The following is a 25,170-nucleotide window of genomic DNA, read 5'->3' as shown; positions in this document are numbered from 1 at the left end:
ATTTGAACGAATAAAATATTCCAAAGGTGTACACCGCGCCCGTTCTTTGTGTCACAGCTATTTCTTTTCCGTCTCTATTGCCCAAAAATCGGCAAAACAAGCATAGCACAAGCCACTCTACTATTTAAGCAAGGGCGAAGAGTTACATCAGTTAAACGAAAACTACACTTCTGGTCATAGAATAGCTGTGCCAATATTTTGATTGTTTTTGCACGATGAATATCCTGGCGCGTGTATATACATCTGAGGAGCGAAGAACACATGAACAAAGGCGTTTGTGGGGGCCTTTTTGCCTATGGGCTAGAGCAGCTCCCTGAGATCTCAAGGAAACTACGCGAGGCTATAAATAATAAATGACGCTTTATCGAAATAAACAACGTAGATTGAGAAGTGTTGGTCGCCGTCCTCTTTGGTTCCCGGCAGTCTTATCTTTTGGCATGTTATATTTTCTCATAATCCAACGTTAACTAAGCGTTTTTTAACAGGAAAGTGTTTTATGCCGGCGTGTTTCTGGAGTGGCGTATTTCCGTCACGGATATGATGTTTATAAAATGGACGCTAACCAATGAGAAAGAAAAAAAACTGTAAGAAATAGTTCCCCCGCCGGGAATCGAACCTAAGCCTTCTTGACCGCGACGATAAGCGCCTGGCGCTCTACCAACAAAGCCACCGAGGCAGATGCACGCCACTCCACAAAGGCGTCTCATATGTCTCACACATTCTCTCTCGCACGGTGCTCTCTGTTAGCGGGGCTAGGCGCGGCTAGAGTTACTGTATATGCTACCTTTAGGTAGCAGAGTTGCGCATCTGTCTTCCAACGCCGCTAGCAACCATGCATTGCGGAGAAGCTGCCGCTTGGGCCATTTTTTTTATTTCTCGACGCCGCCGCTGCAGCGAACTGAATTAACACTTGCCATCGACAACCAATGTTTATCGCCGGTCTTCGACACGCCAGACAGGTTAATCGGCGACACGGTAGGCATGTCGCCGGCAAAAACGAAGTGCTGACTTCACCGCATAGCTGTGGTTGCTAGCCGGACCTATGCGCAACTCTGCTACCTAAAGGTAGCATATACAGTGACTCTAGGCGCGGCATACTGGTGCCGCCGTCTGTGAGCGGGGAAGTGAAGTAATGAGATATGACACTTAAGTACTGGCGCCAATAGAAAACGACTCGGCGACGATGCAGTTAAAGCATGGCCTCGGAGATGGCGCGCCGGCGCGCATTCTCGAAGGCCGTAGTTAGAGCGTCTCGATGCCAGCGAAAAGCACTGGCAGCGCTAGCATCGCGGAGGCGCCCTAGACGCAGTTACGTTCTTTGCCTTTCGCTTCATGTTGGCGTGTGACGGCTCGTTGTTGGAGTAGTGTAGCTTCGGTGGCGAAACACCAATGGTGTTTCGCCACCGACTGCGTTGAGTGCGATAGCGTGGTATAATAAAACTGCTGCAGTAAGCGCTGCAGGAAGGCAGCGATGTCGACGGGAGAATGTCGTGCCTTAGTTAGAGTGTACTCTACCTTTGTGGGGCTAGACAGAGGCCATCGGGACGTGGAACGCCTGCGTGCGTTCGCGGCTCAAGCTACGAACCTCTGCCTCCCGTGTTGCTGAGGCGCAGTGTGCAAGTGTATGAATGAGCATAGGCGTATGTTATCCTATTACCCTGGAGCGCACACCATGGCATTTCTCTCCTCAACTGACGACGCTTTGAAGAAGTGCGTATCGATTACCAGTGTTTATTATGTGCTTGTTGATCACATTTTTGCGCGGGATATACGATACACTGTGTTCAGGTATATGTTAAGGACTTCAGCTAGCAAAACGGTTAAATTAGGACCATGGGCCTTGGCATCGCGACAGAGATGTGCCACTAGGCGTGAACGTGGGTGCATTCCACGTCAAACGCTGCTGTAAACATTGTACAAGCTCTCATATATCACAACACAATAAACACTACTCCTGTGAAGACACGTTTAACTTTCGTGTTATACCGATTCCTATCATGGAGGGATCAGCCATCGTTTTTTAAATGACTAAAGAAAATGGCGCATGAAAAACGTTAAACACATAGAATAACACATAAAGAGCGCAATGTCTGCGTGCATCGTCTTGTTTGTCTGCCACTATCGGGGATCTCCGACTTTTTGCACTGTTTCGTAAAAAGCTTGCTCTGCTAACTAGCTAGCTTGCAATTATATATTATCATTACCGTAGCCAATTATTCGAGCCTACAAGCGCCACGTAGCGCACGTTAACTCACTGAACCCAAAAAATGAGGTTGCAATAGTAAAGAGGGAGTGGACCAGCCCTTGCGGCAGTGAACGTTGTCTCTTTCAAGAAGTACAGTTGAATTATTTCCTCTCCGCGAGTAGCCATTGAATGCAAGGTCCCATTGTGGCTACCATTGCAAGCATGAAAATCAAGCACTGTGCTGCCTCAGTGATTAAGTCGACGAAAGATTCCTTTGTAATACGTGCACAGACCCCCAAATAATAAACGGCTGGATACCTGACCGAGTCGCTTAAAAAGAAGAATGCAGTGCAAATATTTGACATGTGGCATCACTGAAAACGTTGGGGAAATATGACGGTTAAGTGAAGGGACTGGCTCTCTGAACCATGGAGTCCTTCTATATGTCTGATCATACACTGCCTCTGTGCTCTTTATTTACCCTCTGGGGTTTCCCAGTAAAAGGTAAGGGGTGTGCTGTGGTATAGTAAGCGCAGTTGCGAAAGAACCGAAGATATCGAAGAACACTATCTTGAAAGCGCGTCACAGCGCGGACCGCGTTCTGCACGTCCGGTTCTTTGGTGGTTCCTCTGACCATTCGATGTTTCATTAGAAACATCATCGCTTTATATCGCCTAGCCGCGGCAATGAAGATGACTTCCATGCCTCTGACACGATGGTGGGGTAGACGAGGGAGTAGTCGTAGTGCCAACCGGACCGACAGGGTACCACGGGCAGCAGGTCTCTGGCAGGAAGCCAGCTTGCGTTCGGTTTTTGCTTGACCGTCCAGGGACCGAGGGATGTCAGGTTGAGTTCGTACGCGGTGCACCTGCTCCAGCTTCCATCCGGCATGCGAGGCACGGCCAGCTCTCGCACCTGCCTCCGGGGTCAGGTGAAGTGCCTCCTCGAGTTCTGGCTGGCGGCACCAGTGCGGAGGCTCGAGCAGCGTGAAGACGTGCGCCGACATCGGCACGGCGTGCATCGGCACCACGAACAGCGCCAGATAACCGACGAGAAGCCACTGGAACAAGCCGAAGTCTCCCACGACCTCGAGTGCCTCGTCAAACTGCATGGCCTGCAGTTACGCTTTGAATCCAACAGCGATATCTCCGTGGTCCTTAAACAGAAAGATGGCAACGAAAAGGCAATGACGTCAAGCAGGCGTAATACGCTTTTGTGACCCTTTACTACGCGTGAGAAAAAAATGAAAACAGGACGAGGGTATGGAAACGCTTTGGGTGAAATATAATCTACAGCAGAACTATAAACGTTTATTGATGTCACTGTGCTTGAAGACATGCACCATCGGGTGATATCCTTGTCCACCAGCGACGGATGTAACCATGGTGAACTACGGGTAAACAGCACTACAACGGGACAAAGAAATCCACACGCGCAACGAATCATCTGTTAGCATGGCTTCCATAGACCTGCTCAAGAAAGAGCATGATTATCTAGACCACTGAATGTAATCTTCGCGCATGTAAGAGAGCTATCATCATATATTTTTGTTCATTGTGTTCATTTTTCCGAGAGTATATATTCCGTTGCGGCGGAATATATACTCTCGTCCCTTCTTTATTTGTCCCTTTGCAGCGCTGTTTACCCGTGGTTCAGTATGTACCCACAAGCCCGCATTAACACTACGTATCAGTAACGAAGGTGCTTGTATGTTAAAAACAGGAAATTAATGTCTCGTACAAATAGACATCTACTTTACAATATAACACTTCTCAAGCACCACTTACCTTTCTTCCACCACTGTTATTTCAGCTATTCCTTGTTGATATATTCTGTGCAGCAATGGCAGACTGCTTCTCACACCGTATTCGCGGAGCCCACTTCTCCACAAACGTTTCTTTAGAAGCGCTCGTACGAAATACAAAGTATAAAGCCTGAGATTCTTGAGCAGACAATGAACAGGCTGTCTGCACACGTCAACGTAAAACGTAATGAACACCTATAGCGCACAGAAGGAACCAGCCACAGCGGTACGACTTGGACACCGCGGTGTCTTGTTCCGTTTGTGCTCAATAGGTGTTCATATATTATTGAGTACAAACATGGCCGAGCTCACGTTCTTTCAAGCAAAACGTCAGCACGATTAGCTGCTGGATCTTCAATTAGCGGTACGAACAATGGCCCAATTTACAAGCAGTCCGCGCTGAAATACCGCCACCTGCAATGCTTTGTATTTCAGGTGATAGGAGCTGATGAACTGAGTAATACTATATGTTATTCAGGTGAACGCACTCTAAAGAAAACTAAACGTAATAGTAAAAAGTCGCTAGGGCACGTTTCGAGCGCCTACACATTTCTCACATTAATTGGCGTTTTAGAGAATAACTTTTCTGGCCAAATATTAAAACTATGACGCCGTATACACTTCACAATAGTGTGCTGTGTGTTTTTTCTCTGTGCATTCACTAAGAGCAAAAAAATGAAATTGCAGTGAAGAAGACAGGAGTACGACGAAGAAGCCACGCAAGTAATGTACAGGGTCGGTAGTAACCGCGCGACCCAGCCTGCGCGTGCCTAAGTTTTGACAGATTGACGCCCGCCGTTCCGTGACGCTCGCTCTTCATGTTCGTGGACGTTTCTTCAGGCTTACAGGAAAATAAATCTCATCACATAATCTATAATTCTATTACAAGAAGCACCTTAGGAATTTTACAGCGCAAAAAGACGAGGGCAAAATAAGCAAAAACAAGAGACAGCGCTTATTTTTAAACGCGAAAGTGTTTTATGCCGGGGTCCGCCAAGACTTCACTGACATCAATTCCGTCACCGATGAGACGTCGGTGAATTGCACACCACGCAGATCGCAAAGAAAAACCCGAAGCTTCGATCATATGGATGACCCGGAGGTCGAGTCCACGACCTCCACGAGGTTATGAGTCCAGGAATGTCCACGAGGATATGAGTCGGGCGCTTTACCCATTGTGCTACCGACGCTCACGCATGAGCCTTTACAGACGCACCTTATCTTTTTCACACCTTCTCCCTTTCACAATGACCTTGGGTGGCGTGGGGCGGTGTCGCCGTCTTAGAGAGACGAAGTACTACATCATGGCACTAACGGGCGACGGCAGGACGCGCTTCGATAGTCACAGCGCAGTGGAGGCTGGCTCTCCGATTTCCACTCTATTTCTTTTGAATACACTTTCAGTGAGTGATGTGTTGCGGTGAGAGATACGCCACGGGCAGCGTAACGCTTTCGCGCGTTCACGGCTCGAGCTACGAGCTCTACTTCTCGCGTTCCTGAAGCGCTGTTGGGTGGTGTATGCATAAGAAGTGTAGGTTACCCAATTGCTGGAGAGTGCACGCCTTGCCGCTGCTCTCCTCAAATGATAACGCTTTCCATGAGCACATGTTGAGTACTAGTGATCATGTGGTTGTTGGTGCACTCTTTGCGTGGCATTCATTCACCCCACGCCGTGTCCGGGTTTATGTTAACTACTTCCGCTATCACAAAGGTTTAATCATGACCAATTGACGTTAGTCGTCGGGATGGAGATGTACAAGTAGGGTCAACGTAAGTGCGTCTGCATCAAATGGTGCTATAGCCGCCAAACACCGACAGACATTGCGCAAACTCTCATTTATCAATGCACAATGAACAATGAGCTACTTGGTAAAGATACGTTTCCCTTTCGTGTTATACCGATTCCTATGACGAAGGAATCCATCATGTTTCTTTTTCTTTTCTTGTTGGCCCTGTCAGTGGACGCTGTAGCGTGTCTAAGATGCTGTTGCAACGAGCCCACCAAGCCACGCATTATTACATATGCTAACACGATTCTTTGCCTGACATGACGCCTGTATAGTGTATTACAGCGAAAGCTGTTATGAGATCATTTCACCGGCCGTTTTTGGCGCCGTAGTTGTCCGCCGCCGCCGCCGGTGTCCGTAACCAGTATCGCTCGAAATAAGAAAAAAAAAACGAAATAAGAAAAAAATTCCAGGATGGAACGAGGTTCGAACCGGGCCCTGTGCGTGGGAGCCCAGTATTGAACCTCTGAGCCATTCCGGTCCTTGAAACTGTTTTGCAAAAAGGTCCTATACAGGCCTCATGTCGGAAGGACCACATTAGCATATGCAATATAGCGTGGTAGAAGAGTAAAATAAGCACCAAGCGTCGCACAACGCGAATTCTGTAACCAGGCGTCACACAATACGAATTGCGCAACGTGTGGGTTGTTGAATGCTTCCAACCTATTACAAAGGGCTCTGCCATAATTCTTCATCGTCATCACGCACAGCATCAACAAAGTGCGCATAATGCCTTACATGCGTTTAGCAGGTACCAACGCTCTCCGTAAATGACGAAAAATGGCACAGTGCCTGGTGCCCTACTTCTCAAAAATTACAATTATTTATAGCGTAGTTGGTTCCTCGCAAGTGCACTTGCATTGGTTGCCAAGGAAGCCCATAAGCGCATGATCCACTACCTCGGGGTCTCAGTAAAATTACAATGATTTATAGCGTAGTGGGTTCCTCGCAAGTGCACTTGTATTGGTTGGCAAGGAAGCCCATAAGCGCATGATCCATTTCCTCGGGGTCTCAAGGAAAGTTCTTCGCCCCCCCCCCCCGTCTCTCTCCCACGTCAACGTATGTTATACAGCATGGCGGGAGAGGGAAATAGCGACCGGGCGTCACCCAATGCAAATTACATAACTGGTGAGCCGTTTAAAGATTCCAACCCATTACAAAGGGCTGATCCATAATTCTTCGTCGTCATCAGTCGTCGCGTCAACAAAGTGCACATAATGCCTTACAGACGTGTAGCGGGTGTATCGCTTCTTTGCAGAATGAAGAATAATGGCTTAGTAGGGGCTTCCGTACTTCACAAAAATTGAGATTTATGGCGTAGTGGGTACCTTTCTAGTGTACTTGTATTGGAGCCCCAAGAGAGCTTAACGGGCTCTAGAAACGCCGCTCTTTCAGCTTTCGCTGTGACTGTGCTGCGGTTTAAGCGAAGGCCTGGCGTTTTTTTTTGCGAAGGAGTTACAAGTACCAGCGTGGCACAGTGGCGTAATAATCGACTGCCACGCAGAGGGCGCGGGTTAAAATCCCATCGAATGCTTTCATTTCATTTTTTCTTATTTCATGCGATGGCGGTTACGGACACCGGCGGCAGCGGACAACCATGGCGCCAAAATCGGATAATGTCATCTCATAAAAGCTTTCGATGTAACAAACCAGCGCCGACAATGCCCTCTCCACGCTGACCTGCGTGACAGGCGCGCAAAAGTCCACTAGCGTTATTTTATAAACATCTCTGGTTGACACTGTTCGTTTTTCGCACAATTTCAACATATATTTGCTTTGGAATTCCTGCCTGAGGTACGCGCTAATACTGTACCCTGAGGTATGCATAGTTGCTCACGTTGCATGACCTCAGTTGTTCCGGGCTGCCAAGTTTTCTCGTGAACCAAAAAACGATTGAAAAAATTTCGCTTTCACTCCGGAACAAAATAATAGATAAAGTTTCGGTTACGTTTTCGTTCCGGTCAAAAATATAGTTTTTTTCGTTTTAGTTTTTGGCACGCTGGTCATAGCAGCGTAGACGGGTCCACTGTTAAAGGGAACACTTGCGTGCAGGGCATGTTTGGATCTCGCTCTCTTGTAAAAACACAGTGGCTTAGATTTGCATAAAAATACTGGTGGTTGACAGTTCTGCCTCTTTTTGACAGACTTGTGCAGTGCACGAACAATGTTTCCCTGTCCAATTGCTGTTAGAGGGCCAGCAAAACGAAAGGTGCTCGTTTGAGTGTTCCCTTTAACAGTGGACCGCACTGTACATGCGCCGTTTCGATTTTTTTTTTTTTTGTCTCCCGCGCTCTCCCTAACGTGCGAAACCACGTTGGGTGCAGAAAGCTTTTGGAATGGCGCGAAGGAGTATGAAAACATCTACTGAAGAGAAAAAGAAGAAGACTTTCGCCTTAGCCTCGTCTAAGGCGAACGCATGTGGGAGCCTGTGATTTTTTTTCTCTGTCTCACGCATTGCGTTTTTCTTGTACACAGGAACTCGCAAGTACAGTGAGTGACACATTAGAAATCGGTTATGAATGCAATGCATAGAAGTTGTAAGCTACGCTTTGCTTGGCAGAAGAACAGCCGAAACCACCGACAACAATGTCTCCTCAATCTTGGCGAACTGAAAATGCATAGTTTCTATTTAATCAATGCAGTCGTAGCAACAAAATCTATGATGCTGAGGTGAGTGTTTGAGACGCACAAAATTTCAAAAAATTTGCAGCAACTGTCACACTTCGGCACTTTTGTTTAGTCATTTGGGAAGGCAGGAATAACTTATTTAAGTGTGTTTAACTAAACGCCAATCTAAGTGCACAAATATGAAGCTTCCGAATAAAAGGCACATCAAAGTAATAATAGATAATTTATTGCGATTGTATAGAGAAGAAAAACTCGTCAAACTACGTTTGCGAATCAATGAAAAGCACTGCGCTCGATCACTGAAAATAATTTATACATTTCAGTAAGTCATCTCAGTAAGTCTCAGTCAGAGGCGAGATGTGCTCTAAAATTGATGAAATGATTCAGATGAAAGTGGGAAAGGATATTGCGGCTTATAGATGATAGAGAAGCACATGCGTAAGGAAGTTGCAGGTACAGTTACAACCGGTGGCAGAGGTTTTCGTTGTCCATTTTTATTTGCCTTTATTTTTATAGTTTACCACACATTAGTTAGGAAATACTAATGACTCCCCTCATAATTTCCATGGTTTCATTACCTATCAGCATTATACGAAAGTGCATGCTAGTTCACCACTGGTGTGCATTTTATGAAGGCATGAAATGGCGAAGATGCCTTTTTAAATGTCCTTTTTTTTCTTGTCTTCGGCGAGAACGCTCGTCAACAGTCCTGTGTAAATATCAAGACGCAAATAAGACAAGAACATGGAACACTGTAGGCAGGAGGGGCGCCAACTACTAAGTAATTTTATTTCCTAGCGGGAGGCGCACGTTATGTACCGCAACAACTTCAAAACCTGCAGACCATCGCTCTCCACAAACCAGCAAATGATCGATCACAATGTACCGTGAGACAGTTTACAATTCTTAAACTATACCTGTACCGTAGGAAAGGGCCTACCAAAAACGAGTTCCCTATCTAGTGATGAGATTGATGGTTGACCGACACATCTGGGGACCTGTTGTCTAATAAAAATTGGCCGCGTATCTGCGTGATTCGTTGCAAATGTCGTCTAAAGACGATAGAAGAGGCACTGCGTGAGATATGGACGCCATCTGGCAATACGTCGGGAAACATGAGTGCTGTATTGCGGGCTGGTAGTCCCGGCGCAGCAGCAGGCGAATACCGGCGGTGACCAACGCGACCGGCGGGGACGCCAGCCAGCCCGAACACGCGGTTTGGCGCGAAGCGCTGAATCAGAAGAAACTTCCGCACTCAACGAGTACTCTCCACACACTCTTTTATGTACACGTCGCCTGGGTAAAAGAGGAATGCCAGAGCGGCGCCCCATGGCATTCGTACAGTGCAATACAGAACCGAAACCGAAACACAACAATGAGCTCGTGCAGAGGGCACGGAGGAAGGCAAGTTTCACCGCAGTCGCAATTTCAGCGCAGCTTAAGAAACTAGGGTCTTTAGAATTATAGATGAATACATTTTCTATTAAAGGAACACACCACCTAATACTTACCTAGTGATGTTGCGCCTCAGATATGCGTAATATTTACTTTCTGATCGACAACGTTCACAAGTATGAACAGCCATACCAGTTCAAGTTGGGTGGGCGGTAAGCAAGTGGTTCAACTTTGGCCGGGTGGCTGAATCGAGTGACGTGCCGACAAACAGAAAGACAGACAGACCAAAATTTCTCCGTTTAAGTATCCCAAGAAAGACTATCATCTTTAAAAAGTGAGCTTTGATTACCTCTTTTGCAGTCCTCTCAGAACTATAACCAAGGCACGTTTTGTACCGGACATTCGGGCAACAGCCACAGGGTGGCCCAGTTGATCAGTTGGTAGTTGAAGCTCGTCCTACTTTCGATGTTTGAATATTGTGTGATATTTGCGCCTATACTTTAAGATAAGTATGAGTGGTCATCTAGCTAAAAAAAAAGCTTTGTTACTCGTCAACACAACCACAAAAACGAGTCACTGCTCGAAGTTCCACGAACACTCTTAAGATGTTACCAGAAGAGTGTGGGTGTAGACCATTTGGTGATTCGTGGTCAGGGAAAGTAACTGCAAAAACATACGTTTACCTGGCATTACGCTGACGCCATCGAGTATACAGAAGTGCTGGACATGCTGAAGCTCCCAATTTCCGGCCCCGAATGCCGGTATAATTTAGCTTGCCCAATCGCGAGCCGAATTTTTCAAGGGCCACTGCTGCGATTGGCAATGCTAGTGTCGCTACGTTCCTCACATCAAGACACAGCAGAGGCGACACTTGCAGAAGGATCTAAGGTTGAGTAATGGACACTGTAGTCAGAAACCAAACTTTTTCTTTATTTGTTCGTTGAACACTTATAGGAAGCGTTGGCGATTGCGAAGGACTGGAAAAAGAGAGAGAGAGACACCTCCATGGGAGACAGGCCTCGTGCACTGGGCACGCGAGCAAAAAGGCGGGGTCAAACTGGCACACTCCGCTACGTAGAGGAAGGCAGGATAAAACACAACGCGGGCTGCAACAAAACGTCTTTCCCCACGCGCGCTAATGCACTATACGGTACACGTCGAACGTGCGTGGCCACACCGTTAACAGTTATTTTGTTCTACTGCATTCACCGTTGCATTTTTTTTTGCTACAGTGCTCGATATCACTTTGTCTACGCTTAGGTATACACCACTCGTAGGACTTGCGTTTCTCTTACAAATAATGTCCCGCATACGCTGCTTGGCTTCATTGTCCGTCGCTTCCCTTTGGTTCTGTCCAACAACAACAACAAAAAAAACCAAGCCCTTGATTCATCCCCCTTTCATTCAAGAAATACCAGAGGCAGAAGATGGGTGATATTTTGCTTGGGAATTAGAACTTCACATTGGACTAGTTGAATTTTCATTCTTCTAGGGATTCACGTGCCTGCTGGGCGAACAGGAGTCATACCATTCACCCTTCTGCACAGAATTCCCGAGGAAAGGTACTGGGCCACTATTTGGAGATGGATGTTCGAACAACGCAGTGACAGGGAAGTAGGGAAGTAATAACGAGAACTGTCTGAGCGAGGCAATCCTTGCACAGAAAACAGCCATGAAGACCGTGGGTGTTATGGAGTGGTTCCCGTGAGATGCGGCGATATAGATGCCTCGACAAATATTAGCCCTCTGAGGCCATCTGAGCATGTGACCACTGCATTATGAGAGTGTGTTTTTCCTTGACAAAAGGCAGGACTAGCCAGGCCGAGAAGCGTATCCTTAGTTGAAGAGTGAGAATATTCGTTGTTGATAGGCTCAGACACGCTAGGAATAAAGAAAACGTCTTCCTTGCCAAATTATCCTCAGGAGGTCGTCCTCATTATAAAGCTTTAAACTATGAATGATAATCAGCTGATCAACTATGAATGCTGATCAACCACTGCCATAAACACGAGCAGTACGTGCCCTTTCGAAAGAGTCAGCAAAGCTTCCTTAAAATTTGACAGGGGTCGCGTGTTGCTCCTTCTTGTGCCTACTTTTTAGCAAGCGCTGTCTCATCTGAGTACGCTATCTGAAGACGTTCTTGTGAATACGGGCCCAGGGCTTTTGGTACTCGCTGATTGTCACTTTATAAATTAGGCAGCCACATCAACGCACCGACCATTAGCTCCCTTCGTTCACTATTCTAGGAACCATATGGAGGCGAGTTTGCTTACATCCAGCAAATTTTCGCCACGTTCCGGTAAGTTGCACTAAAATGAAACTATAGAGACTGCAAGTATAACTGACGCTGCTCAGCCTCCTAAAGTAACACGGTGGTGCATAAAAAAAAGTCTCCTGAACATTCTGCGTGGCCAGCAAGTGCCTACGAATGCACATGCAGAACCCAGGTTGGTAAGTACACATTTACTGCATTTATATTTCACACTAGTCAGAGTTCTATCGTTTGCTAAAAATGAGCCCGAATTCCTGCGATTTACAAAGAATTTCAAAAATAAGTCAATCTTCAATTATTTTTCACTTATTCACTCACTGCCTAAAAGTTTGCAGTGGTGAAAAGTGTGGGTGCGCAAAGGGACGCATGCGCTTTGCAGCTAGCCACAACACCATTACCGAAGATGAAATCACTAAATAACTTATAGCGCCAAACCTGAAGCACTGTTCTCTATAAGTGTATGCACATGTTTGGTTTGCTGTCGGATACATTGCATCAGGTAAATACCACAACGACAGCAAGTCGAACTTTCTCTTTTACTAAGCGGAGAGGGTAATTTATTTTTCTACCACCAAAGCTTACAAATGAGTAAAAGCTACGTGGCCAGGCACGCTCGACAAGTCCGCTACATAAAGTACACGCTCCAAAACAGCGAAACAAATTCCGTTGTAGTGGTCCCTTAAACAAAACGTGCTCGCATTTTTGCAAGCGCGGTGAGTTTTCGCTTTTTTTTATTTGAGTTTCTGGGACACTCGCTCCAGATAAAGAGTCGTATACTGATAAAAAAAGCTCGCTATGCAACACCCACCATTTCAACAGCAAATAGATTTTCTCCGAGTTCGTCGAGCTTCGAGTAAAATAGAGTCCGTACGCAACAACAAAGCTCCAAAGACGCCCCCTCCCACCTCTTTTCTTCTTCTTAACGTGAGCCACACACAACTGTAACTCTTTCTATTATGGGTTCGAGCTTGAAGCTGCACTGACACGCCCAGTGAGATCGGACAACTTACACGCCTCGAACAAACACTCGATAATTAAGGACAAAGAAATCGCTTCCTTGAAATCAAGTGGTAGCATTTTCAGTCGAAGTGTGAAGTATTCGTTCGCAAAAGAAAGGAATACTCTAGAATGAGCGGCTGATACGAACTGCAGTGCCGAAAGCCGTCAAACTATGGTGCCATACGGCTACATTAAACTTCCCAGGCCTCCTGTGCACCATGTTTGTTTTCATAGCAGCTGTTTGTCGATAGGCGCATCCAGCGTCTCAAACAATCTACTAGACGCTTTTACGAGCGTGTCACAAAAGAACGCGAAAGATAATAAGCCGAAACACGCAAGTGAGAGTGGCGCACCATAAGCGTCACTTGCACTCATCTAAATGCGATGTGAAAAAACGTGGTTCAGACGTGATTTTTTTTTATATTAGGACATACGAACGCGCCCGTTCTGTAACGCACATTCTGCTTTCGAAAACGCTGCATTTGTGGCAAGAAAAAAAAACATATACGCAAGCTAAGAGTTTACGCAATCATATAGAGACACCACAATCAGTGTATCACTGATTCAGGGATGATCGAAATCGGCTGCAAACCACAACACTTTTTCGTGGATGTCTAAAAAAAATAGCAGCGCTCAAAAATGATTAATCGAAGTCTGTTTGGTCTTAAATTTACGCCCACTACATTTGCATACATGTACCGCTAAAAATGTTTGGAATCGGATGTATCTGACTGAAAATCCTCCCCAAATGAGCCGCACTGCCTCGGAGAGTAACCGAAAGGAGCACTGCGATTTGTTATCGTGTAGAGTTACTGTATATGCTACCTTTAAGTAGTAGAGTTGCGCGTCTGTTTTCCAAACGGCGCTAGCAACCATGCATTGCGGAGAAGATGACCCTCGGGCCAGTTCTGGTATTATTCGAAGCCGTCGCTGCAGAGAATTGGATTGACGCCGGACATGGACAGTTCAGTTAATCAGCAGTCTTCCACACGCCAGACATGTTAATCGGCGACATGATAGGCATGTCGCCTGCAAAAAACGTAGTGCGACTTCACCGCGTAGGTGTGGTTTCTAGACCTAAGCGCAACTCTGCTACCTAAAGGTAGCATGTACAGTAGCTCTATTATCGTGGTCTATGCAGCGCCCAAACCGCCGTACGGCGATTACAAGATGTTCGAGCAGCGGTATTGCGGCCAATCGTGACGTCACAAAAGCGACAATTTCGATAAAGGAACTGCGGCCAAACCGCCATACTAAGATTAGAGGACGTTCGCGCTGCACGATTCTGATTGATTGTGACGTCACAAAGGCAACATTTTCCTTAGAGGAACAGCCTCTGGTTCTGCTGCTAGAAAGCGCGCCAGATACCATCGATTGGAATTGAAGAAAAGTTACTTAAACAAGGACACTTGGATAGTTGGGAGCGGCGCAAGAGGCAATGGAACACTGTTCCAAAGCATGAATAGTAGACTCGCCCAGTTCTGTGAATTTCGAGAGAAACATTGCCGTTCCGGGGATAGAACAACGCTCCTTATAAATGCAGACCAGTTGTGTCTAAACGAATGAAAACAAAAGAGACACTTATTCTCATATCTCGGATTGCTCGAAGCAGCGTGCCGAATACTTGCCGGCAAAGTGGAGACTATCCCAATGACCACGAAGGAACCAGTTAGGGCAAACGTCAGCTATTGTTGAACACCGTTTACGCGTCTGAACACCTCATGTTTCCAAATATGTGCGAAGTGCTTTACCATAGCATCACATTATATTCGCTCGCACGGGCAGTTGAATTTCGAAAATAAATACACAAAATATGTAGATGTCTCCGAAGTACGCGCAATCGCGCCTGAATTAAATCTGAAGAGGGAAATTTAGGCTTGGAAAAACGAATGTCAGAAGATCTTGCTCAAGGCAATGGAATTCACAATCGACCTTAATTGGCACTAGCAATATACAAGTACAGCGGTTCCTTTTTTTTAACACAAAGCAAAGGGCAGATGCATATGCGTACATCTGCATCTTCTGCGTTGGCGTCTGCATTGTTCTCATCAAGTATTCGTAATACTTTCCCACTGAGAAGAGCGGAAGGATAGCCGGTTAACTTCAATAAATCCTTAAACACGGAAGCCTGCAGTTTGTAGCGACCTGTGTTAATTTTTCTCGCGTGAAAAATTCCGCAGCGCCGCACATAGCGACTGCGTCAACGGTGACCACAATATAGAAACCAGCAAAGCATGTCACGAGTTAAACCTTTCACGCAAGAAAATGCACTCCGCACCGCCTCGCAACAAGAACACCTCGCGTCGCTTTAGCTCTAGGAGTCCTTCATAGCTTGCAGTTTTCACAAGTGGGGGCAAGGATACACGACCGACGTACAAATCCTTTTGTGCTGTGCCGTTGCTTCGCGCCGACGCTCATTCAAGCCAATTTACAATGCCATGGGCGTAGTATCTAGTGGAGAAATACAATCACATGAGCCTTTTGGATGACCGACCAATGGGTTAGGGCTGCGACAGAAGCTGTCTCGTGGCATCACCGCGCTTCTTTTCTTGAATTAATGAGATGATGACCTGCATAGAGTGACACCATTTTAAAAATATTCACGCCTACGGCTTCGATGGAGGAGCAAAGGACCATCACCATTGTTTGACTGACGCGCCCACAAAAAGCGTAAAAAACTGAAGGAACTGCTGCGAATGAGGCTGTTTGGGAGTGAATACTAATTTCTGCATCGCCAAACCAGGACAATACATCAGCGGGAGCGGTAACGTATGCGTATTGTCGTTTGTCCTTTCGTAGCAAGACAGCGTTTTAAGGAAACCAAGCAAAATTAACTCAAGCTGTAAGGCAGACTATGGGTCACTTTTCCTATATGCTCATGCGGGTAAAGGGTAAGCATGCATGGCGGTTGTATTATTACAGACACGTTAGGGCGTAAGCGTAGGGCTTCGGTACTAGTGAACTAAATGCGTAAAAGAATATAAGCAAAACAATACCGTACTTTATTTTCGACAAGGCAAGAATGGCGTCGATTTCTTCGCAAAACCCAAAGATTAAGGAGACGAATGATGCGCGGTCAAACAATGCCAGCAAAAGATTGGCGCGTATCTTTTAAACACGACTTCAGGAAGGGCTAGCGTCACCTCGTTAAGCGTGTGCTTGACATGACGAAGCAGGGTGTGATGTGCGCGCCTCCGCCATGCCGTAACGCTCCAGTTCACGTAAGCACAAAATATTTGATGCCGACTAAGCCGTTGGAAGGACAAAGCTGCTGTGACAGATGTACTCCTTCGAATAGACTGCTCTTTTCCAAAGAAACGTACCGAAGTTGGCACCTTGCGACTCGAACAAGCGTCGCCTCTCAGAGGGAGAAACAAGCGTTTTCTCACGAAGTTCCCGCCTCAGCACAGATTACAGTGAAGCACCGCCATTTTGGCACTCTAAGCCAGGTACGGAGTCATCCAAAAATGCCCTTACCGCACGCCACACGCGGGTTCTCAGTGTTTGTGGAGGGCATCGGCCGTCATTACAGTCTCTATACGCAGACCACACAAGCAGGCGAGTAATGTTTAAGTAGGGCGGTAGAGTACACAAGAGGTTTTTTTTTCGAAAGGGGCAAACCCTTCATGGTGAAGTGATGGCTGCGCAATGGTGCTGAGTGAGTTTCCAAGTGTTTAGGCAGAAGGGTGTTCTCAAGATGCTACGTTTCCTATGGCATACGAATTTCGAGAGGGACGGGTGCCGGGTGTGCCACCTCCAGGTTATATGCCCCTGATGCAGAGATGCAGGTGGCTGTCATATAGCAGATAACGAATACTAGTAAATGTTATACTGATTACTCGTCTCAATATTTGTAAGAAACAAAGGAAGGTAACAATGATACATACGCCCTTTCCACCTTAATGAGAGGCCAGAATCATTACGTCTAGCGTGTTCATGCAGCTCGATCACATACGATCTCGAGTGGGTACAGCCACAAGACACACGTTATGGAACGTTTTCTGTCAGCTAGAATCCACCAGCCCACACAGCGCGGAGGGTTCAAAACCTGCGGTTCACCGCCCTCGTTTTGTTCTGGATTAGCGCTACAACAGCACATTACGCGTGGAACGAACACCTCTACAGCAAATAACAGAGGTCCAGCACTGAACGACACTTGCGGGGCTGAACAAGATGTTTTAACAACGAGTCAAAGGTTTTGGACCCGCGCATAAAAGAAAGGCTTTCGCCACAAGGTCACACGTTCATAGTTCGTTCGAAGCAATCGAAGGGGTAGCAGGTTACGAGTTGTACACATGTAAGGCGATAAGGTATACGGCAAGGCAAAGAGTTCGAATTCGCGGTGGACATTTCAGTGGCCAACAGACAACACAAAATAGAGCGGACATTTACACTGTCGCACGTAACTGCATCACTCGCTCGTCGCGGTAGAACACTTCCAGCACAATGACACACCGTACCCGTCAGCACTTTTACATCTCTGCCGCTTGAGATGCAAACGACGGTGGCTAAAGACGTACAGACAAGCACAGAACTGCTCAGTAACTTGATAACTTGTTATCGCGCCACGGGGAAGATTCAAGACTGCACTAGAAGACTCGCCCAAGTCTTGTGCGCATATCGCACGAGGCTATTTCAATTCACTCGAGAATACTGGCTAAACGACACACTCTCTTGATCATGAAGACCATTCACGTTTCACTACGCGTGCTAAGCTCAGCACACCCTCTTTCGCACCAGCAGCAACCTGAAAACACGCGCTGGCTAGTTACGGGCAGGCACGTCTAAATCTGGTGCCATCGAAAAAAAACGTCCCTAGCAACGACTGTTATTCGTTCGTGCCTGACGTTGCAATGAAAGACACTAACGCAGTTCAGTGGCTATGCTGGAGGAAGCAAAGCTTTACAACGCGTAGTACAGCAATCCGTCGCGCATCTCGCAGCATACAGAATTCAACGGCGGTAAGCAAATGTTGTTTACTATCAATTGCCCGCAGGAGACATTGCTACAGAGGTAACAAAAGAGCCTTTAGGCCACCCAGCAAAAAGCATCGATGATCAAGAAAAATGTGGTCCACATTATTATTGCACAACAAGGCTTATTGCAGACAAAAGTTGGACAGAAGGAATTCAAGATTTTTCGACAATTACAGGAACTTTCGCTCAATGCACATGAACTAAAAAGAAGTTGAATCCTTCACTTTATATCTAGACGCTGGTAGAAATCCGAATTTCTAAGTGGTTTAATGCACGGACCGGTAACAATAGGTGTGCGCGTCATGAGAAGACTACACGGAAAGGGTTAAGCTTGAAAAACATGCACGGGGAGCGCAGCGTAGGTATCGATACCGAGAACAGCGGAGAACAGGACGACTTGTAGAGGATTCGTCATGGAAACCACATATTCCACGGACAAGGAGACCGAAGAAGGAACCATGGAAGCGTGCGCCTGATATCCTCTCATTTGAGTCCTGTCTTTGGTTCTTTCTTCCGCTTGCTTTGAGCACCGCTGACGCCACTTCGAAACACTCATATATTCGGTCAACAGATCTGTCAGTACATAGTCTCTAGTCTCTGCCCAATTGTCGTCCCAAGATTATAGAAACGACGGTACAATCAAGGCTTGCTTCACATGTTTGAACTTCTAGCGTTACACAAACAGATGGGATCACCACTCTCAATTATCCAGCGAGCTACCGCGCTGACCCGTCAGCCTATACGGCAAACACTGACGCCCCTATATCCTTACGAAGCCGCAGCGCCATCACGAAAGCTTTCGCCAACTTCACCGAATCGATCCACAAAAGCAGTTCTTGATACCTCTGCATTTGGAAACACGAAGAATTCGCAGCGGGTGAAATGAAACTCAACGAACGGTGTACAATATCAGTGCAGCTTGTTAAAAATAGACTCGTTGCCTGCTTTTACAAGTACTTTGCAACTGCTATCAAAGCTGTAGAAAAAAGGCATGTAATAAAGAATATCGTATATAAGAAGCAAGCGTCACATTGTATGCAGGATAACATAGGGTTAACGCGATGCAACGCCTAAGTTCCTCGCACGTTTTTAGCGTCACAGCGTTGAAGCGTTACATGGATATTTTAAGCGTTCTGAAGCAAGTTGCTGACGTGTTCCACTTAGTGCTGGGAACAGCTTGCCAGACAACCGGACAAAACGTGACAGTTCTAAGCTCGAGAAGCTTAAGATTCGTTGCATCGAAAGCTGAAAGAACCGTACTTGTCATAGTTATCACAAGTAATGTATCGTTCAGCAAACTAAATAACGCAGAAAAAAGCAGTGTCTGTAACACACAATCTTCCCTGATATTCTTCGCCCCTCGTATACGAGGAGAGGAGAAGATTCGTTGAAACTTTTTGCGACTGGTACGGCCGACGTCTGTCGATGCCTAATAGAAGCAACTTTGGATAAATTACATCATTAAAAACAAACCAAAGCCAACCGGCGGAGCTCAACATGAGCAATGGACTTGACGTATGTCCTCCTGCAACATTTCGTTCCTGGCAAAAAATCTCTCTGTGTCAATCTAGATTGCGTGTACTGTACAGTGCGAAATCTCAATTTCGCACCTACTCTTACAACAGCTCGCAGTGAACCTATCGCACCAAACCTCACTAAATTAAACTTCGGAGCAGAATCGTGAGAGTTAACCGTCACCAAAAAAAATTTTAGGCAATCTTAATCTTCCATTTAGGTGTCTTCCATGGCGCTAGCCTCTGACATTTGCTGAACTTCAGTACCGCACACTTCAGTGAATTCACTGCTTCTCTCTCTCTCTCTTTTTCATCTCTTAGCTCCGCTTTCTATCTCTCATCTTTCTATTCCCCTTCCCTATTCCCCCAGTGCACGGAAGCCAACCGGAAGTTCTTCTGGTTAACCTGCCTGCCTTCTCTCTTCGTGTTGCCTTTCTTCTTGCTTTGTTCACTTGGGTAGACTTTAGGTTGCTTTTTGGTCGTCAACTTGCATAGCTCCAACACAATCCACAAAGACAGGTTTGTTCACCGTCGTCCAATTAGTTAACTGATGAATGAGAGAAATTTGTTCTGTAGTGGGTTATGCGCCGTATAGCACATACCGACAACAAACCGTTTCTCTCACTGAAACAATTCAATTAATTTTCGCGAGTTATTCTGAGAGTTAATTGTCCCTTAGCTTTATAAACTTAAGCTCCATTATCATACGTATACAAAGAACTCTTGACTTGAACCATTATCTCCTTTTTATATTTATATATTATTATATTTCTTGGGGTTTCATAACATCTGAGCCAACGCTGAACTTCTCGTTGGCTGTGGGCGAATTCCGGTGTGCTCCTTGAGAAAAAGGTGTGCTAGCGCCATAATAACTGCCTCAAAAAAAGGCATAGCAAGCTTAGTGTCACCGAGAGATCCTACTTCATGGAACGTACTGCGTTGCAGTAAACACTTCTCGCATTAAAAATAAATACTGACAGCGGAAAAATAACACATTAATCACGTTTGATCGACAAATTTTCAGGTAAAAATCTTCCCATTGGAAAGGCTCTCAATGCTAGTTAAAGGCATCACTGTCGTGCTTTTCCGCAAAACAGAAACGGCATGAGATCTGCGAGGGTTGAATCCCTACCAGTGAAGCAGTGGAGATGAACAGACGCATAAGTGCTATATTCCTAGTATATTCCGACGGTACGCTTTAGTGACGCGATCAACAGTTTGTCAAATTATGAAGGGAGCTTGCAAAAGATTCGCAACGCAACCAGATACTGTATAAAATTCTCAAAAACACAGCAATAACGCCCTTATCGTAACATTGGTAAACAAAGTACTCACGCGTTGGATTTACGGAAGTAGCCAAACGACATGATGGCAAAAGACCGATCATGGCAGAAGCCTTAAGCCTTAAATGACAGCTATTTGACAATAGAATTTGGTCCAATTCTTTCAATTGCATATTCGCATTGAAATATGACCAAAGACAAAGTCTAATAGAAGAAAGACTATGAACAGTATGTGACTAGAATCATAACACAATTGTTCTCCGCTGTTCATGCAAACTCGTTTCCAAGACGCTGAATTAGCACTTCAGTAGTCATGAGTTTTGAATGGCATGTCTTCTTGACATTTTGACGATGCCCGGAAAGCATGCATTTGCGAGGCACCGGTGAAAAAGGTTGAAATTTCGTTGTCTTGCCAGATACCCTAACATTCCTTCCTGCTTTCATCGCGCCATCTCGAGAATCTTGTGCACACAAAGGCGCGGCTGCAAGACTAGTACCGTTCAAAAAAAATAACTACGATATTGTTTTACATCCATGCCATTCAAACAAACCAGCGATGACCACACGTTAAACGATTCTAGCGACGTTTAAGCGCTCACTGGAGCCGTCCTACAGAGCCAATTTGATCAGGTCTACTTTAAGCTTCTGAAGAATAAAGAAAAGTGCTGTGCCGAGGAAGGATCCTTCACGAAATTGCATCCGAACCTTTCCCTGGGGACATGTATTTGAAAAAAAGAAGGACATGTTACGCTAAGCTCTTTAGATGCACGCTGGGTTTCTTAACGTATTCACTAAAACACCAATATTCCTGAGCACAGATTAAACGCAGGTCGGGCTAGTGAGCAAAGCGGTGCGCGATTTCAGCGAGCGACTAAAGCCAACGTGAATAAAGTCTCCAGAAAACTGGAAACAAGGCCTTATTATTTTTATTATTATTTTCTCGTTCGTTCAACGCGCGTACGAAAACTGGTACCTATGTTTCGTAGCGACCACGGCAACTCAGATTCAAGCTGCCGGCGGAAGATGGCAAGACGCGAGAACGCAGTATCGAGTACCGACGATCGCATTCGATGGTACGCTTTGTTTGGCACTATATTACGTTACTACAAATAACCGGCCTTTCCCTCTAGTTTATAACTAAAGCAGACTCATGCTCTATGCGTCGCTAGGAGAGCGAAACAGAAAAGCAGCTGTACAAATAAACGAAAGGCATGATTTGCAACGAACCAGTAAGCGGAAGATGAAGCGGGAGTGTCTTTCAAAGACGACAGACAATAGAGTATAGCGTTGTGCACCGATAGCGCGAAATAAGATCAGGAAACGCTATAACGGCCTCCGCAATGCGTGAAACTTTACGAGAGCGACAGAAAGCTTCATTGCTTAGCGCAATGTTCATCACTATTTCCATTTTTTTTTCTGGACAGGACAATCCTACTGCGCATAGCTCTCAGGTGTAAATACATGTGAAATTATCGCACATCTTCTGTACACTGGACGCTGCAACTTCGTTATAATGCATAATCTACAGTAGGTGAAGCGCGTTCGACTACACCGGTGAATCACAATCCATGAATCTCATAAAGGGTACCGTACCTTATCTTACTGTCAAGACTACGCTAAACGACCTGACGCGAAGCCGATAAAAATAAAATAATAATAAAAATAAAGAAAGCTTGGCATCTCAACGGCACTGCGCGCACAGAGCTTCTCACACTGCGAATAACCTTGCGGTTCCACCTGCGTACTGTGCCAAAAAAAAAAAAGCTTATTTCGCGCCTTCGCCGTTTCAAGCTTGAGACATATGGTTGTGCTGAGTTCATAAAGCATAGGCCACCGAAAATTTGTTAATGAAATTTGCCCCCCGAATCACCTGGTCCTTCTCAGTATCCGGCAGTTAAAGAGTCTCGTTACACTTGCACATAGTTTATCGCCTTCAGGTAGACTACGCCGTCGCCCTCTAGGCCTTTCAAACTGTTATATATTTTAGTTTAACGGTCATATGACCTACACAACTCTACTGCCTCTTTTCACCAGCAATGTTCATTTCTTGCTCATCATTGCTGCAAATATTTGTTCTATTTATGATGCTACCCGTAGCTTGTTCTTTTCGAGCCCCTTTGCTAGCCTCTTCTGAACACTCCTCCCCGCCTCTCTCTTTTTTTTAGTAATCATGGAACATAATGATGGGCGCTCAGGCAAGCTGTTCAGGGCAATTCAGTGAGAGCGATTTCGTTTATGCTATTCGCGAGGAAAGTAAGAGGCCACTGAGAAACATCGTCTGTAGCATGAAGTTACTAAAATGTTGAAGTCCGAAAAGCTTTCGCACTTCAACACGCTGGAGAAATTTTCTAATACTAACGCTCACAAGAGAGAATCGATGTACTTACAAATGACTGACAGGGAGTCGTCGGTAGCAAAAGTATCTTGTCGAAGCCAACATATTTGCGAGAACCAAGAATCGCACGTTCAAATCTGCTCTTACGAGACCGTAAATGTCCGGCTGTGTCGCCTGAAGTTCCCTGAAACTCCGACCATCTTTCATAAGTTTATGACTTATTTGGTACGACAGTAGGGCTTTAAGAGGTCGACATCCGCCTCACAGATATGGGAAGACTACGCCAACAGGAACGGTGGTGTCAGAAATCGGCTTGACATAGACAACTTCAGGTGGTCATTTTTCCAAGTTGGTCTAGAAGTGTCTGCGAGCCGCTACTACAACCGGGTCCTAGGTTTCCTGCGACTGCTCTGCTGACAGGATTTCGGGGCGACAAAATCGCGGACGTTTACATGAGACATGCATATGTACCACCTGAGGAAAACATGGTGGCATGACGTTTTTTAGAGAAAGGGAAATCGCACTGGCTCACGCGAGTTATCCCCTGTACTGCGACAGGGTCAGAAGTAGGGACCACATATAGACACAGCTTCCACAGAACGCCCAGGAAACAAAAAAGTTCCTTGACGACACTATCCAATAAAGAACTGTCTCAACAACAACACTTATGATGTATCACGAAAGGCTTCAGAACAATGTGGGCATAACGAGAAGTTTTTCAATATACGGCGTTCGCAGGTGAATATTTCACGAAGATTAATGTAATCCAACGCGCTCCGTCGCGCAGTAGTAAGGAATATTTGGGCGAAAAAGCGCAAAGCAGGGGGCAGCGAAAGTGCTCGTTTGGATAGTGCTCTGCGATGCTCAAGGTTCATAAGCTGGGGCATGCCCTTTGACCCAACTCAAAGGCTTGTACATACGCGGCGCTCTCCCAGACTCTCTAGCATCTTAAGCACACGCCCTGCTGAACAGCGGGACGTGAAAAGTCAGTCGAGCACTCGGGGACAACTCCTGAGTGGCAGTGAAGCAATATCGCGTCGTTGTAGCTCAGCTAGCAGCAACGCCACACCCCTTTCAAAATACTCGGCGCTGACTACCACAGTGCACCAGTAGACTTCGGCGTGTGATATGACTTCGTAACCGTAACGCCACCAATTATTCCAGGCCAGTCTCCATAGCAACTTGTTGCTCGTGGCCGTGCGGTCCCACCTGGAGAAACTGTATCCGAACAAAGCTCAAACTGCCCAAGGATGCGAGCCCCCAGACAAACGACACTGCAGCTTATGCGGAGGAAAGCACTCAGTCGCGTCGCGTGTACTGGCGCCGCTCGGCGACAGCGCGTTGAGTATATAGGAACGAGACTCGGGCCCACTGCTCTAACCCGAACGCCACGTAAACTTGTCCCGGAGTACAGTACAGTGTGTCGAAGGGGCGCGAAGGTTTCCGAGTCCTGAGGAGAGACGGCGGTGGGACCCTCCGGCGGGGGAGGCAGGCATCGTTGACGCATCGGGTGCGGTGTGGTAATAATGGTAAGTATAGTTGTAACAATAAATAGGCGCGGAAGAGTCTGGCTAGACGTGCTGCACAAACTCCGGGTTGAGGAAGGAGAAGCCCATGAACTCGGTCTGGTCCAGGTTCATCATGAACAGCTTGTCGGTGGGCGTCAGCTCGATCTTCTCGCTGGTGAACTGCTTGTCGAAGTTGCTCACGTCCTTGCGGTGTTTCTGCACATAGAGAACAACGTTATGGGCACACGCAGCCGATATTTAAAAAAAAATTTGTCATAACGCACAATCTCACGAAAATGACCGTCGATACGCGTGCCGCAGTTACTACATACTTTGGTAACTATTCGAGTACCTCCCATTCGCTCGGTTATATCCTTCGAGCGAAAGTGCCAGTTACGTATGCGATAGCACGATATGCTGTTGCCAACACCATATACTACCACCATATGCTGATGATGTATCCATACACTGATTAGCTAATTTT

At 46.2% G+C, this 25,170-nt stretch overlaps 2 protein-coding genes across 2 annotated transcripts in view; both read right to left on the bottom strand.

Moving 5' to 3' along the window:
• The window catches only part of LOC119398784 (beta-alanine transporter), a 42,557-nt gene extending 39,261 nt beyond the window's left edge, over positions 1–3,296 (bottom strand). Inside the window, exons 1-2 of the mRNA XM_037665601.2 lie at positions 3,019–3,296; positions 2,891–2,969 (exon numbers count right to left, since the gene is read on the bottom strand). Of these exons, the coding sequence (XP_037521529.2) occupies positions 2,891–2,969; positions 3,019–3,296 (357 nt within the window). The remainder of the gene's footprint in view (positions 1–2,890; positions 2,970–3,018) is intronic.
• A 7,411-nt stretch (positions 3,297–10,707) lies between these two features.
• Positions 10,708–25,170, bottom strand: part of LOC119399534 (protein kinase C, brain isozyme) — a 204,679-nt gene continuing 190,216 nt past the window's right edge. Inside the window, exon 11 of the mRNA XM_037666343.2 lies at positions 10,708–24,902. Within this exon, the coding sequence (XP_037522271.1) occupies positions 24,750–24,902 (153 nt within the window). The 3' untranslated portion in view covers positions 10,708–24,749. The remainder of the gene's footprint in view (positions 24,903–25,170) is intronic.

Source organism: Rhipicephalus sanguineus, chromosome 7 (genome assembly GCF_013339695.2).
Source record: "Rhipicephalus sanguineus isolate Rsan-2018 chromosome 7, BIME_Rsan_1.4, whole genome shotgun sequence".
NCBI lineage: Eukaryota > Metazoa > Arthropoda > Arachnida > Ixodida > Ixodidae > Rhipicephalus > Rhipicephalus sanguineus.
Note: the sequence above shows the minus strand (reverse complement) of the source record. Positions and strands in the feature narration are given on the sequence as shown.